The sequence below is a fragment of the Macaca nemestrina genome, chromosome 3, assembly GCF_043159975.1.
Source record: "Macaca nemestrina isolate mMacNem1 chromosome 3, mMacNem.hap1, whole genome shotgun sequence".
In the NCBI taxonomy this organism is placed as follows: Eukaryota; Metazoa; Chordata; class Mammalia; order Primates; family Cercopithecidae; genus Macaca; species Macaca nemestrina.
The window spans coordinates 70,713,399-70,727,455 of record NC_092127.1 but is presented as its reverse complement, the minus strand read 5'-3'; the positions used below and the strand labels follow the sequence as shown (position 1 = coordinate 70,727,455).

Genomic DNA, 14,057 nt, shown 5'->3' with positions numbered 1-14,057 from the left:
AATTTATGGCCAGGCACTCTGGCTTACGCCTGTAATCCCAGCACTTTGGGAGGCCGGGGTGGGCAGATCACTTGAGGTCAGGAGTTTGAGACCAGCCTGGGCAACATGGTGAAATCCTGTCTCTACTAAAAATACAAAAATTAGCTGGATGTGGTGGTGTGTGCCTGTAATCCCAACTACTTGGGAGGCTGAGGTGGAAGAATCGCTTGAACCTGGGAGGCAGAGGTTGCAGTAAGCCGAGATTGTGCCACTGCAGTAAGCCGAGATTGTGCCGAGATTGTGCCAGGGTGACAGAGTAAGACTCTGTCTCGAAAAAAGAAAAAAAAGACCTTAGTTTATTAAGTTGCTCCTCAAATACACTTCTTCATCAAGGAAATAGCCTAAGGTATTTCACATATACCTTAGGAATACCATTTACCATTGCGTTAAAATAAAGGTTTACAGATAACTATGTGAGTCAAATATACTCCGAAGCCAGACAATTTTTTTTTTTTTTTTGAGACAAGGTCTCACTCTGTGGTCCAGGCTGGAGTGCAGTGGCACGATCTTGGTTCACTGCAACCCCTGCCTCCTGGGTTCAAGTGATTCAGCCTCCTGAGTAGCTGGGACTACAGGTGCGCCACCACGCCTTGCTAATTTTTTGTATTTTTGTTAGAGACGAAGTTTCACCATGTTGGCCAAGCTAGTCTCGAACTCCTGACCCCAAGTGATTGCCCGCCTCGGCCTTCCAAGTGCTGGGATTACAAGTGTGAGCCACCAGACCCAAGCCAGACTATTTTAAACTTACTCTGTTCTTAGTAATACTTATCAGATTTCTAGTAAAACACAATGTTGCAGTGCAGAATTTGGAAGAGAAGGGAGTCCCTTGGACTTCTACAGCCAGTTTACTCTGCAAAGATGCCCATGTTTTATGTAAGAGACAATATAGCAAGGGAGACAGAGTATTAGTTATTTTTATTATATCTTTAAATTTTCTGTTTCTTATTGTTTGTGGTGTTGTGTTCCACATATATTGAATATCATGTTCCATAATACCACAAACGTGCCAGAAAACAAACTAGAAGGCAGCAAATAAAAATCTCATGGATTTAATAGTCAGTGAGAGCCCACAGGTGTGGAATGTGCTTCTTGATCATGGTATCTGTCAGGTCATACATAAAAGGCACAGTATAATTGACCTTTTTTTCTTCAACTATTATAAATCTTTTTGTATTCCTGCACTGTTAGAAACTAAAAATGTTTTGAAAAACAATGAACTAAGTATTGTACAGAAATGGCTACTGTATTTTAGAATGTGATCCTAGTGAAATATTTTTCATTTTATAGCTTTTTATGATGCATCTACTTTTCTAAGAAATAACCTAAGGATGATGGGGCAGATATATTATAACCCTAATTTTGCCAATAAATAACCTAATTCTTAGGGATAATTGAACCTGTCCCAAATAATGCTGTGTCTCTTGTAATGCTCCAGAGGCATATTTCCAGGGACCCTTGCAAAAGACATGTCTATAAGAGTCACCACACCCAGAGAACCCCAAAGCATGGTGTCTGTATTGGGTATTTGTAGTTAATTTTGTAGTTCCTTCTATTCTAGAGACAGTTTAATTAATCAGAAAATATCCTTATTAGAAGCAGAGCTGTTTAGCAATATAATTGACAAAATAGCTTTTTACCTACAGAAGTATAATGTGCAGTGGAGATTCTGAGAAAGAAGAAATAATTTTCATTTTATGTAAGAAATATATTTGAGTTGGATGTTGAAGGGTGGGATTTTTAACAGGTTGACAGGTTAGAAAATAAAATAATATGGGCACAAAAATAGGGGTTAGTATAGAAGAAGTTACTATAGTAGTTCATTGTTTTACTTAGAGGTTCATGAAAAGCATTAATGAGAAGTGTTATTGGAAAGTTCATTCAGCCATCATTGTAAAAGATCTTATATTTCATATTTATGAATTTGGGCTTTGTGGAAACAGTTGGAAGGTTTTTGAGCAGAGAAGTGACATGTTTTAATCTTTGCTTTGGGTTTTCCACTTTTAGAGGGAGGAGAAGCTATAGGTTATGAGATCATTACAGTATATATGTATGTCTGTGACACGTGTTACATGGTAGGGTATTGACTTTGTTTAAAAAAACGGGGGGGGGGGGCTTAAATTTGAGTGTAGCAGTAGAAATGGAAAGATAGGAATGAGTAGCAGTAACATGGTAGTGGTTAAATTTCTCAGACCTGTCAACTGAGAATATTTTCTAGTTAGCAAGTGTAAAGCAAAAGTTGGCTCCAAGATTTTAATCAGAAAATGGCACCATTTACATAAATAGGAAGATTATATATAATTTATTACAGTTTCACTAAACCCAAACTCAGTGTAATGTATAGGATTTTTTTTCTCTAAGTTCTATTCTCACAAAAGATAGTACATGGATGGGGACAATGAAGAGGATATATTACAAAAGTTACAGTCTAGAAGGAAAAACAAGATATATACCTGTTAAATCTTTAAAACATTACCACAGTTAAGTGCTATTCTGTAAAAGGTATCAATATGGGATGAATGCTGGGGACATCTTTAAGAATGCATTGGGGATTTGAACTAGCTTCTAAAGAATTAATAATAGAAGAGAAAATTGCAAATAAAAAGTATAATCTTTGTTTCCTCCATTGCAGGCTGGCTCACAGTTGGACCAACACTTACAAATAGCAACTACAATGCGGAAACATATGCATCCTATTTCAGTGCTCCTAATTCCTACTTGACTGGTTGTACAGAAGAAATTGAGAGACTTCGACCAAAATCACCTCCTCCCAAATCTAAATCTGACCGAGGAGGTGGAGCTCCCAGAGGTGGAGGAAGAGGTGGAACTTCTGCTGGCCGTGGACGAGAAAGAAATCGATCTAACTTCCGAGGAGAAAGAGGTGGCTTTAGAGGGGGCCGTGGAGGAGCACACAGAGGTGGCTTTCCACCCCGATAATTGTTGAAGACATTGAACCTATTCATCCTCCTCTAACCTTCTTTACTGTAATTAAATTTCAAGTGGGAGACTTAACTTTAGAACTCACTTCCAGCTTGCACTTTGCTTTAATTTCTCTGAGCTCCAGGAATGTCTTAGCCAGCCTCGCTTGCGGTTGTCACACACACTGTCTCATTTTTTTTCAGGATGAATGAATAATCCTGCCTTTTGTTATGTGCATGAACAGAATGGAACAATTCAAGTAGCTTCATCTTCAGAGACTGAATTTATTCTGATAGACTTCAATTAATTACAAAGGATTTTGCTAATTTTGGGGAATAAATAATGGAAAAAGATCCAGTCTGTGGTATCATGCTAGTGCTGACAGGAGTTGGTAATGCACATCCTGTCACTGCTGCTATAGCAAATGGGGAGCTGTTTGGGACCCTGATAGAGTAGGGTTGGAACAGATGGTAAGCTTCTGTCAGGGTTTTAACATTTTCTTGATGAAACAATAAAAAGAGGTGAGCTTTTTCATCTTTTTTTTAAGTTTTAAATAAACTCAGATATAATTTGAATACTGAAGAAATTAAGAGACTTTGAACAAAATCACCTCTTCCCAAATCTAAAATCTGATAGGGGAGGTGGAGATTCCAGGGATGGGTGAAAGAAGAGATGGAACTTAGTAGGCAGACTTTAAAAAAAAAAAAAGGTCATCATCGTAATCTCAATTTTGTGGCTATGACTCCTTATCATGCTTCCTAAGAAGCAAAGGAGGACAAATATTCATGTGCTAGATAGCACTCTGGTGTGAACTTGAACTGGGATTGACCTTAAATTTTATATTCCTCAAATAAAAGAGAGGCAACAACAAGGCACCTCATTATCAGATGCTTGGTTTAAACATTTTGGGACTAAAATACTTGGTGATGAAACGACATACACCTTTAAACTTCTTATGGAGATAGTTTAATGTAAAACCAACTATAGAAAACCCTCAACTTAAGGATACAGCTTGGAAATTGGAACTGCTATTGCCTTTTATTAAAACCATATGGTGTGATGTTTGTTTTTAAAATTATATAAGACTTTATGCTATCATTTCTCTTGCTATACTGTAATTCATGTTTTAAATGAATTTGATAATGAAATTATACTATTATTCTTGATGAATACTTTTCTTATTTTTATGATTTTTCTAATGAAACTTTAAACTTTTGAGATTTGAGTCTGTTTTCTATAAGTAGAATTACTGTTGTTACCAGTTGAAAAAGGACTGACCTAAAATCAATCTCTTTTTTTTGTCTGATGGATTTTAATGACCATTCTGTGCTCATATTATACCTAAGATGAGATTATAGTACATCCACCAAAGACTCAGTTTGAAGATAAGGACTGAATGATAGAAGAAATAAGGCTGAGATCCTTAAAAGCCTAGTACTATTTAGTACAAGAGAGCATTTTTTTGCTGAAATTATGGTTTTTGCTGAAATTATGGTATATTTTCAACTTCACTAATTACAAATTATCTAGATTTAGAACTCTATATGTCAGCATTGACCTGGGAATGAGGTCAGGATGGAGAAATTCCACTTGCCTGTGATGGGTCCTTAGAAGTAGCAGCTAAAGAGTAACCATGTCCTATACACAGGGCTCTCTATTACGTTCCATGCCCTGGGCCTACCCAAGGTGACATTCCTGGAGGAGGTGACATTCCTGCTGTTTACATGGCATTGGCACCTGTGAGATCGGTGTCACAAGTTCATCTTACAAAGAAGTAGGTATGGCTGCTTTGTTGGTTGAAAGTTAAGGGGAGCCATGATCTACCATATTTAGGGAAAAGTTATTTAAAAAAGAGTATATGGTGGAAAAAGAACGTAAGACCTAGAATTTATCCCTTTGACGATGAATCTGGTCTTTTTAATACCAAGATGGAATTGATTCACTAGATTTTGCTAACTTTCACTTTCAGTAAAGATTGAGGTATTGTTTTTGCAATAGACTATGTATTCATTGAGGAAAGGTTTCCAATGAAACTTCATTACTCTGACCTCTCCTAAATTTTGATCTTCTTTATATTTACATGTCTTACATTCCACAAAATTATGTAGAAATGCTGGGCATGGTGGCTCATGCCTGTAATCCCAGCTCTTTGGGAGGCCGATGCGGGTGGATCACTTGAGGTCAGGAGTTTGAGACCAGGTTGACCAACATGGAGAACATGGAGAAACCCCATCTCTACTAAAAATACAAAATGAGCCGGGCGTGGTGGTGCACACCTATAATCCCAGCTACTTGGGAGGCTGTGGCAGGAGAATTGCCTGACTCCAGGAGGCAGAGGTTGCGGTGAGCCGAGATTGCGCCACTGCACTCCAGCCTGGACGACAGAGTGAGACTCTGTCTCAAAAAAAAAAAAAAAAAAAAAAATTATGTAGAAATAAATTTTTAGTTGCTTTATGCACTAATTCCTTACTGGGGATAGAAGCTAATTATTGTGAAATAACCCAGTTTAGAAGTTAGAAGATCAGCATGTCTGAGTTTTTACAGAATTATAATTCATGGTATTCCAAACCAACTGTTGGTATTTATTTCCAGTGAGAACCATTTTCCCACTGACCTTCCTCCTTTCAGAGGACGGGGATTATGAGGCCCAAAGTACTGATTGAGTAGGAATACTTTTTTACTCTTCTTCACTGTGGAGAAATAAGAGGGCAGGTAGTTGATGATGTCAGGTAGAACAGATTTTATGGTGTGGAATGCCATACCCAAACACAACTGAATCAGATTAGACTACAGAATTGTGGTGATGGCAGTCAGAATGTAATATGGTCATCATGAAACAGTACAGTGTGAGAGGTCAAGGTGTCAACCTGGGAAATGAGAATCAAGCAGGAGTGTAGCATGGCAACCAGCTCACAGATCCAGAGTTGAGAGGGATCACTACTGCAGCAGCTCTGCTCTGATACTCTGGTAAGTAGTAGAGCCACTTTATGAGCCCTTATTTCCTATCTCCCTTATTCTGAGGCCAGGTCAATGATATGCTATAGTTTCATTTAAGTTAATAGAGTATAAAGGTGGGATACTTGGGAGCTACATTGTGCATCAGTGTGTCACGGCTGCTACTAGGAGTTACTCCTTTTCATGTCTTTTAAAATACTTTCTACCCATCTTAATTGCTAAATTATCTTTTAGTTACAGCAGCTTATTTTAAAACCTGTACTGTTTTCATCCTGAATTTAGAACATAAGATTTAGTCTTTGAAGTATAGTTTCAGACTTTACTAATTTGTTTAATATAATCCTTATTAACTTGACAAAATGAAAGCCCAGTTGGGGACTTAGTCTAAACAGTAGTCTTTGATCTGAAAGTGTCTCATATTTTGTGATCAATTAAAAACATAAACCTTTGCTTATGCGAAAGGTCTTTCTTAGAACAATCCTGTAATCTTAGGGTTCATTTGTGACTTTAGCATTATCCTCTCTTTGATGTTTGGTAATAGGGGCTGAACTTTTGCTTGGATCTCATGTATATATAGTCAGTTTTGAGGCTATAAATCTAGGACTTTTCAAAAGATTAGAACATTTATCCAGCAAACTGACTCCATTGAAGACTTCATTTCTGAAAATACCACATTGCTTCTACTCTCAAGAACTCTATCATTTACTCATATAAATATTGCTAGCTATAATGCACAGAGAAAAACTATCTCGTTCAATCTACATAATTGGGACATCCTTTTCCAGTAAACCCTTTTTCTGCTATTGGACAAAATATTAAAATGATCAGTTTGAGTATATGTTAGAGTTCATGTTTCTGTAACTAAAGGTGCTAATAAACTGAAATCAGATAAGGTAGGTTTTTCCAAAAATACTTCTAAATAATTGAGAACCTAGAAGTCAACAATGTAAAATGCATATGGGACTCTAGTATATTAATAAATCAGAGAAGCAGGCCAAGAACTTTTTAATGGGATAATTGTCTTTTTTAGGCACATTATTTTCATATTAATGACATGGAAATATTTTCACTCATTTACTTTCATCTATTTATCTGTGCTTTTTCTCACTTTGATGAGTTCTCTTAACTTCTTTCTAAGAAAAGCAGAGCAGAGCAGCATAGAATACCTTAGTAAATGGCCACTGACTCTTGGTCTCAGGCCATAGTGACTATAGAGAGAAGAGTGGGGCTGGAGACCTCATATCCTGGGTAAAGTGGCCATCACTTGTCATCTCCAGTTAATTGTCACCACAGAGAGAAGAGGGTAAGTCTGAGATGTTCATGTGGCATTTCCCTACATTTTAGAGGTTGACAAAATAGTTTGTGATTTTTGCTTACATTTGCATTCATAGAACTAAAAAAATTCTAAATTAATTTGGCTAGCAAAATACCCACATGCATATTTTATTTTTTATTTTTATTTTTTGAGACAGTCTTGCTCTGTTACCCAGGCTGGAGGGCAGAGGTTGGCTCACTGCAACCTCTGCCTCCAGGGTTGAAGCGATTCTCCTGCCTCAGCCTCCTGAGTAGCTGGAATTACAGGTGCCCGCCACCACACCCAGTTAATTTTAGTATTCTTAGTAGAGACAGGGTTTCACCATGTTGGCCAGACTGGTCTCAAACTCCCTACCTCAAGTGATCCGCCTACCCTGGCCTCCCAAAGTGTCGGGATTACAGGTGTGAGCCTCTGCGACTGGCCAACATCCATATTTAAATTATGCATGCATTATAGATTTATACTGTGTGACCACATTTACTAAAAAAAGAGGAAAAAAGATTACTTGCTTGAGATGGGAAACTATCACCTTTGAAAGCATATTAAGTAGTTGGCTGGCTTTGGAATACATAGTAGATTGAAATGTGAACTAATACTTTAAAATTGCCATATAATGATATCACTGCAAGCCATTCATCTGTCCGAAGGGAGAAAATGTAGAGGTCTAGGCTTGTGTTGTCACAAAATACACCTTTTAGATAATCCTATACCCGTACAGATTTTTATAACTGTTGCTATCATAAGAGAATGGCTACATCATTATCCTGCCTTTTCTGTGTATGTGTTTATTTTGTTGTTGCTTTTGAAAGCAATGGACAAAACCTCAAAACACAATTTTGTTCAGATATATCCAGTTTAGTAGTTTATGCTGGTTAAATGATCAAAGTAATTGCTTAAATGTCTTGTGGAATTATCTGTTACTTTATAGGTTTATGTATTTTGGTGGGTACCTTAATAATAAAAAGATATTTAATGTATAATATTGCTCATAATTCATGTAAGCTACACAGGTAGTTGAGTTATTGTTTTGTCTAAGAAGCTAGGTTTATAGCATGGTAAATAAAAATCAAGATTATGCTTTCTTTTCTACTATTAAGCTCAATTAAAGGATAATGCATGATTAAAATTATATTTATAAAAATAATTCCAAAGCAAAATTTAGAAAAATGTAAACACAAATGTAAGCCTGTCAGCCAACTAGCTTCTTGAATCTTAACTCCATACTCCTTCCTCAAATGGTGCTGACAAGATGGTGGATCAGGATGGCATCAGTACCTCTTTGGGGATCTTTCCCAGTTCTGATTGCTTTCCTTTATCCTGATTCAAACAGAAAGCTTGCCTTTTCATCTGATACCTGCATTTGTCTACTCACCTAGTCCTGAGCTTTTACCCTGCTGCTTGGGCTCTTATGACTTAATTTTTGTCATTTGCTTTATAAGGGCAGTAGTATGCTTTCTCAGTGTATGGCATATAATAAGTGCTCCAAAAATAGTCTCTTACTCCCTTGCTGCTTGCTTAATAATTGGAAATAACTTCCAGGAGATTTTTCTTAACCTTCCCTTGTCAGTTCTTTTCCCTTCTGCTGATGCTTTCTTGCTGTATAACATAAGAAGACTGTGTTTTTCTAACAAAGACTTTTTCTCTGTCTCAAATAAAAGAACATTATCTTTGGGGATAAAGAAAACAAAGCAATTTCCACTGAATTACCATTTATCAGAGGTATTGAACAGAACTAACTTCCCCTGGTCTGACTTTAAAGGAATCTGATTGCTTCCTTAGAATGTAAATTTTTAATTACTTCTCTGCCAAGGGCAACATGTTAAAATAAGGAGAATGATTTAACTACACCCATGTCACCTTGTTTAATTATAGCCTAAGTGGAAAAAGTAGATTATATTTCTCCTGTGAATAACAGAGACAGTAGATTGCCTGAGAGTGAGGGGGGCGGACAGGATGGTGGAGGATGGGTATGGGGTGGCACCCAGGAGTCTTAGGAAACTGCTGCTGGTCAGCAACAATGGCCCAAGGAGAGAACCTCATGAAGAAAGAGCTCAGTGGCACGGAGCTTCACCGGGAAAGTAGCTCAGCCCAGACCACACATTCATTTTCCCCAAGCATGGTGTGGAAGCAGAGAGCCCTAGACTTCAGGAAGCCATGGGGTGTTTTGACACTAGTCATCAGTGTGGATGAAAGAGAGTAAAGATTCCCTTTCAGTCCTGTGGGATAGAGATTCAGATTCAGTTACGTTGATTTTAAAAACATGACTTTTTTGCACACCAGAGTTTACAGCTGCAATTCATATCTGCTTGAAACTTCCCTAATTCATAAAGGTAATAACCTTTTTGCCACATAGGCATATGAGGTGGGGTCCCTAAACATTGATTGGGTAACATTAAACCCCATTGGGTATCCTAAAATTGTATTCTTCAAACATGAATCATGTGTATTTAAACAGTTTTTCATGCACCCAAGGAATACCTCAGCTTGAAAAATACTGACTAAAAAACTAGAGTCTCGTTCTTCAGAAGGTCTTTAAACTGCAAATCTCATTGCAGAAGAGTTGTTTTTATAACTGGTAAGAGAATTTTTTCAACTTTTATTTTAAATTCAGGGGATACATGTGCAGATGTGTTACCTGGGCATATTGTGTGATGCTGAGGTTTGGGGTACGAATGATCATCACTCAGGTACTGAACATAGTACCCAAGTTTTTCTTTTCTTTTCTTTTTTTTTTTTTTTTTTTGGTGGAGCAATCAGAACACACACAACATTTATTGATTAGGGTTGCCATCTTACATGGGTGCAGTTTGTGGCACCCCCAAAACAATTATGATAGTAGCATCAAAGATCACTGATCACACATCACCATAACAGACATAATAATAAACAGGTTTGAAATATTGTGATAATTACCAAAAGGTGACACAGAAACACAAAGTGAGCACACACTGTTGGGTCAACAGTTTTTGAATCCTTGCCCTACTCCCTTCCTCCCGCCTCAATAGTCCCGTGTCTATTATTGCCATTTTTATGAGTAGCCAATGTTTAGCTCCCACTTATGAGAACATGTGGTATTTGGTTTTCTGTTCCTTTGTTAATTTGCTTAGGATAATGGCCTCCAGCTGCATCTATGTTGTTGCAAAGAACATGCTTTCATTCTTTCACATGACTGTGAGGTATTCCATGGTGTATATGTACCACATTTTCTTTATCCAGTCCACCATTGATGGGTACTACCCTAGGTTGATTCCATGTCTTTGCTATTGTGAATAGTGCTGCTATGAACATGGGAGTGCATGTGTCTTTTTGGTAGAATGATTTATTTTATTTTTGGCATATACTCAGTCATAGGTTGAATGGTAGTTCTGTAATATAATTTTTTAAAAAATTATCAAAGCCAGGCATGATGGCCTGTAATCCTAGCTATGTGGGAGGCTGAGATGGAAGGATTACTTGAGAGTGGAAGCTGGAGACCAGCCTGGATGACATAGTGAGGCTTCATCTCAAATAATTAAAAAGTGGAAAAATAAAATCTAAAAGCATTCCCTAAAAATTCTTACACAACTCGGCCGGGCACGGTGGCTCATTCCTATAATCCTAGCACTTTGGGAGGCCAAGGCGGGCGGATTGCCTGAACTCAGGAATTCAAGACCAGCCTGGGCAACAATGGTGAAATCCCGTCTCTACTAAAATACAAAAAATCAGCCGGGCATGGCGGTGTGCGCCTGTTGTCCCAGCTACTTGGGAGGCTGAGGCAGAAGAATCGCTTGAACCTGGGAGGCAGAGGTTGCAGTGAGCCGAGATGGCGCCACTGCACTCCAAACTGGGCAACAGAGCGAGACTCCATCTCCAAAAAAAATAATAATAATAATTCTTACACAACTCATGTATTCTTGAGACTGCATCTGTAATCCACTTAAAGTTTCCTTAATGAAACACGAGTAATTTGTCTCCCCAATTGACTTTGTTCTTTTATGTGATTTAAAACTAGATTCTCATGTATTAAGTTTGGATAACAGTGGCTCTGGAAATGTTTATGAGGGGACATTTTGGAAATTGAGGGAGTTTAACCTGCCCAAGAAACATTAGGCATATGTCTTTGAACTGTCTGAAAACTGCTGTTCATTGGAGGAGGAATTCACCTTGGGAGGCTGAGGCCGGAGGATTGCTTGAGCCCAGGAGTTTGTGACCACCGTGGGAAACGTGGTGAAACCGCATGTCTACAAAAAATTAGCCAGGCACATGCCTATAGTCCCAGATACTCAGGAGGCCAAGGCAGGAGGATCACTTGAGCCCAGGAGGTTGAGGCTGCAGTGAGTCATGATCTTGCCACTGCACTCCAGCCTCGCAACAAAGCGAGACCCTGTCTCAAAAAACAACAAAAAAAAGTGATGACAAGATTACTTTCCCAAACAACCATTTATGAACAGTTCTGTTAGAAAATTATATTTGGGGCCGGGCGTGGTGGCTCAAGCCTGTAATCCCAGCACTTTGGGAGGCCGAGACGGGCGGATCACGAGGTCAGGAGATCGAGACCAGCCTGGCTAACACGGTGAAACCCTGTTTCTACTAAAAAAATACAAAAAACTATCCGGGCGAGGTGGCGGGTGCCTGTAATCCCAGCTACTGGGGAGGCTGAGGCAGGAGAATGGCGTAAAACCCGGGAGGCGGAGCTTGCAGTGAGCTGAGATCCGGCCACTGCGCTCCAGCCTGGGCGACAGAGTGAGACTCCGTCTCAAAAAAAAAAAAAAAAAAAAAGAAAAGAAAATTATATTTGGTGGACTTTCCCTAAAACTTCTCATTTTGGTACAAGTACTCTCTTGTCTTTTGAGGCCAAAGGTAGATTAAGATCATATCTGCTTTCATTCCACACTAGTGATTCATAATGGCAAACTCCCTAAGTTCTTTTTCTTACATGTGTTGTTTCCAAGAACGATCTCCTGCATATGCATTTGTTTTTTTGGACACAAGTCTAGATGATTCTTAATTATTCTCAGTCTACTACCATTATGTTAGACTTTTAAAAGTGAACCTTCTAGGAAAGTTGCCATTTGGTAACCTCAAAGATGTGCCTTCAAAAAGTGAGTGAACTCATTTCTTTTTTAAAATAATGATTCCTTAACATTTGAAATACAAGTTCTTGTCTTTGGTTTATATATTATTGAGGTTTTGGTTTTTAGCATTTAAAGTAGTTGAAGCTGCAAGTTTCTCATATGGCAAATTTATTCTAATCTCTGAAACCATCTGTTAATTGGAATTTCTATAGCATTTAGATAGCTTGATTTGGAGGATGTCAATTAGGATACTGGTGGCATAGCAGCAAATCCAATTAGGAGTCAGATTAGTCCTAGTTTTTATGATCCTTAGCAAGTTTAGTAAAAAACCTAATAAAACAGTAACAGCAATGAACACTTAAATAGCAGCACTATGTGTCAGGTGCTGTTCAAGACCCTTTATAAACTTTAATTCTTGAAAAAACTGGAGGAAACAGACACAGAAAAGTTTCTAACTTGCCCTGGATCACACAGCTAGTGGTGGAACTAGTATAGAAACCCATGTTGCTGGGTCCTGAGCCTGTGCTGTGAGCCATTGTGCTCCGCTGCCTCTCCCAGTGTGGGGAGGGGGAGCACTGTTTCAGAGCAGCACTTAGACCATTTTTGGCAAGTGGTCATTCAGGACTCACTGGAGCATTTCCATTACATATTGGGTTTCTTCTACCATGAAAGCTAACCTCACCATTTATATTATATTCCCTCTGTTTTCCAAGGGTCTTGCTCTTTTGAATATTTTTTCTCTGTCTTCAATCTTCAACATTCTTTGTAGTACAGTATTGTTTCTATCTGTATTTTTTCAACATAATTCAATAAACACAACATAATGCTGGTGGCTTCTTTCCACTAGCATTTAAATGGCAAATCCCTTAAAATTTAAAATTTTAAAAATCTTAAAATTTAAAAAATCCTCCCCTCTTCCTGTTACCCACCTGCTCATCCCCTCTTGAGTTGCCTCCATTCTGCCCCCACTTTTTCAACCTGTTCTAATCTAGACTTTAGTCTCACTAATTTAGAGAAACTGCTCTTCACCAAAGTCACCCATGACCTTTTTACTAATCCCAACAAACATTTTCATCTTTGTCTTTTGGAAGCCTGTAACTTGGCTGCCTACACTCTTCATGCACCCCCTCTTTTACCTTGAGCTTTGTGACATCTTCTAGCCAAGTTCACTTCTTACCTCTCTGGCCCTTCCCAGTCTCCTTTAAGGTTTCTAGTGACTGTCTGCCCTAGGGATTTGCTTCCTTCCCACTCTACAGAGTCAGCCTAAGTTTTTTCAGCCACTTGTTTGGCTTCGTTTTCTTGATATACATGTAGATGGATTGCAAATCTTTAGCTCACAGCTTTCTCCTGAGATTCACACCCATATTTTTAGGTGCTATAGTTTATCTCACTTGGATAGCTTGCAAGCTACCTTAAATATGTACAATCTGAACTATACCCTTCATATACACACTGACATACACAAGCTGTTTTTATTTCTGTTTCCTCTCAGAGAAGCATCTGTGTACCCAGTTGTTCAAAACAAATCATTTTCTGACACTTTCTCTTTCCTTACATCACCTCTTCCCCAATTCCACCCCCAACTAAAACCATTATTTTATTTCAGGCCACCGTGAACTCAAATTAACTATTCTGATAGCCTCATAAATGGTCTGTCTGCTGCAAGTTACATCACCTTACAACCCCAAAGTTATCTTTCTAGAGTGATCCTTCTGCTCCTGTTTAAATTATTTTGAATGTCTTCACTTTGCCATTAGGATTAAGTCCAAACTCCTCCT

General features: G+C 38.4%; 1 protein-coding gene across 1 annotated transcript in view; it reads left to right on the top strand.

Moving 5' to 3' along the window:
- Positions 1 to 11,993, top strand: part of LOC105486190 (methyltransferase 14, N6-adenosine-methyltransferase non-catalytic subunit) — a 33,942-nt gene extending 21,949 nt beyond the window's left edge. Inside the window, exon 11 of the mRNA XM_011748914.3 lies at positions 2,669 to 11,993. Within this exon, the coding sequence (XP_011747216.1) occupies positions 2,669 to 2,973 (305 nt within the window). The 3' untranslated portion in view covers positions 2,974 to 11,993. The remainder of the gene's footprint in view (positions 1 to 2,668) is intronic.
- The last annotated feature ends 2,064 nt before the right edge of the window (positions 11,994 to 14,057 follow it).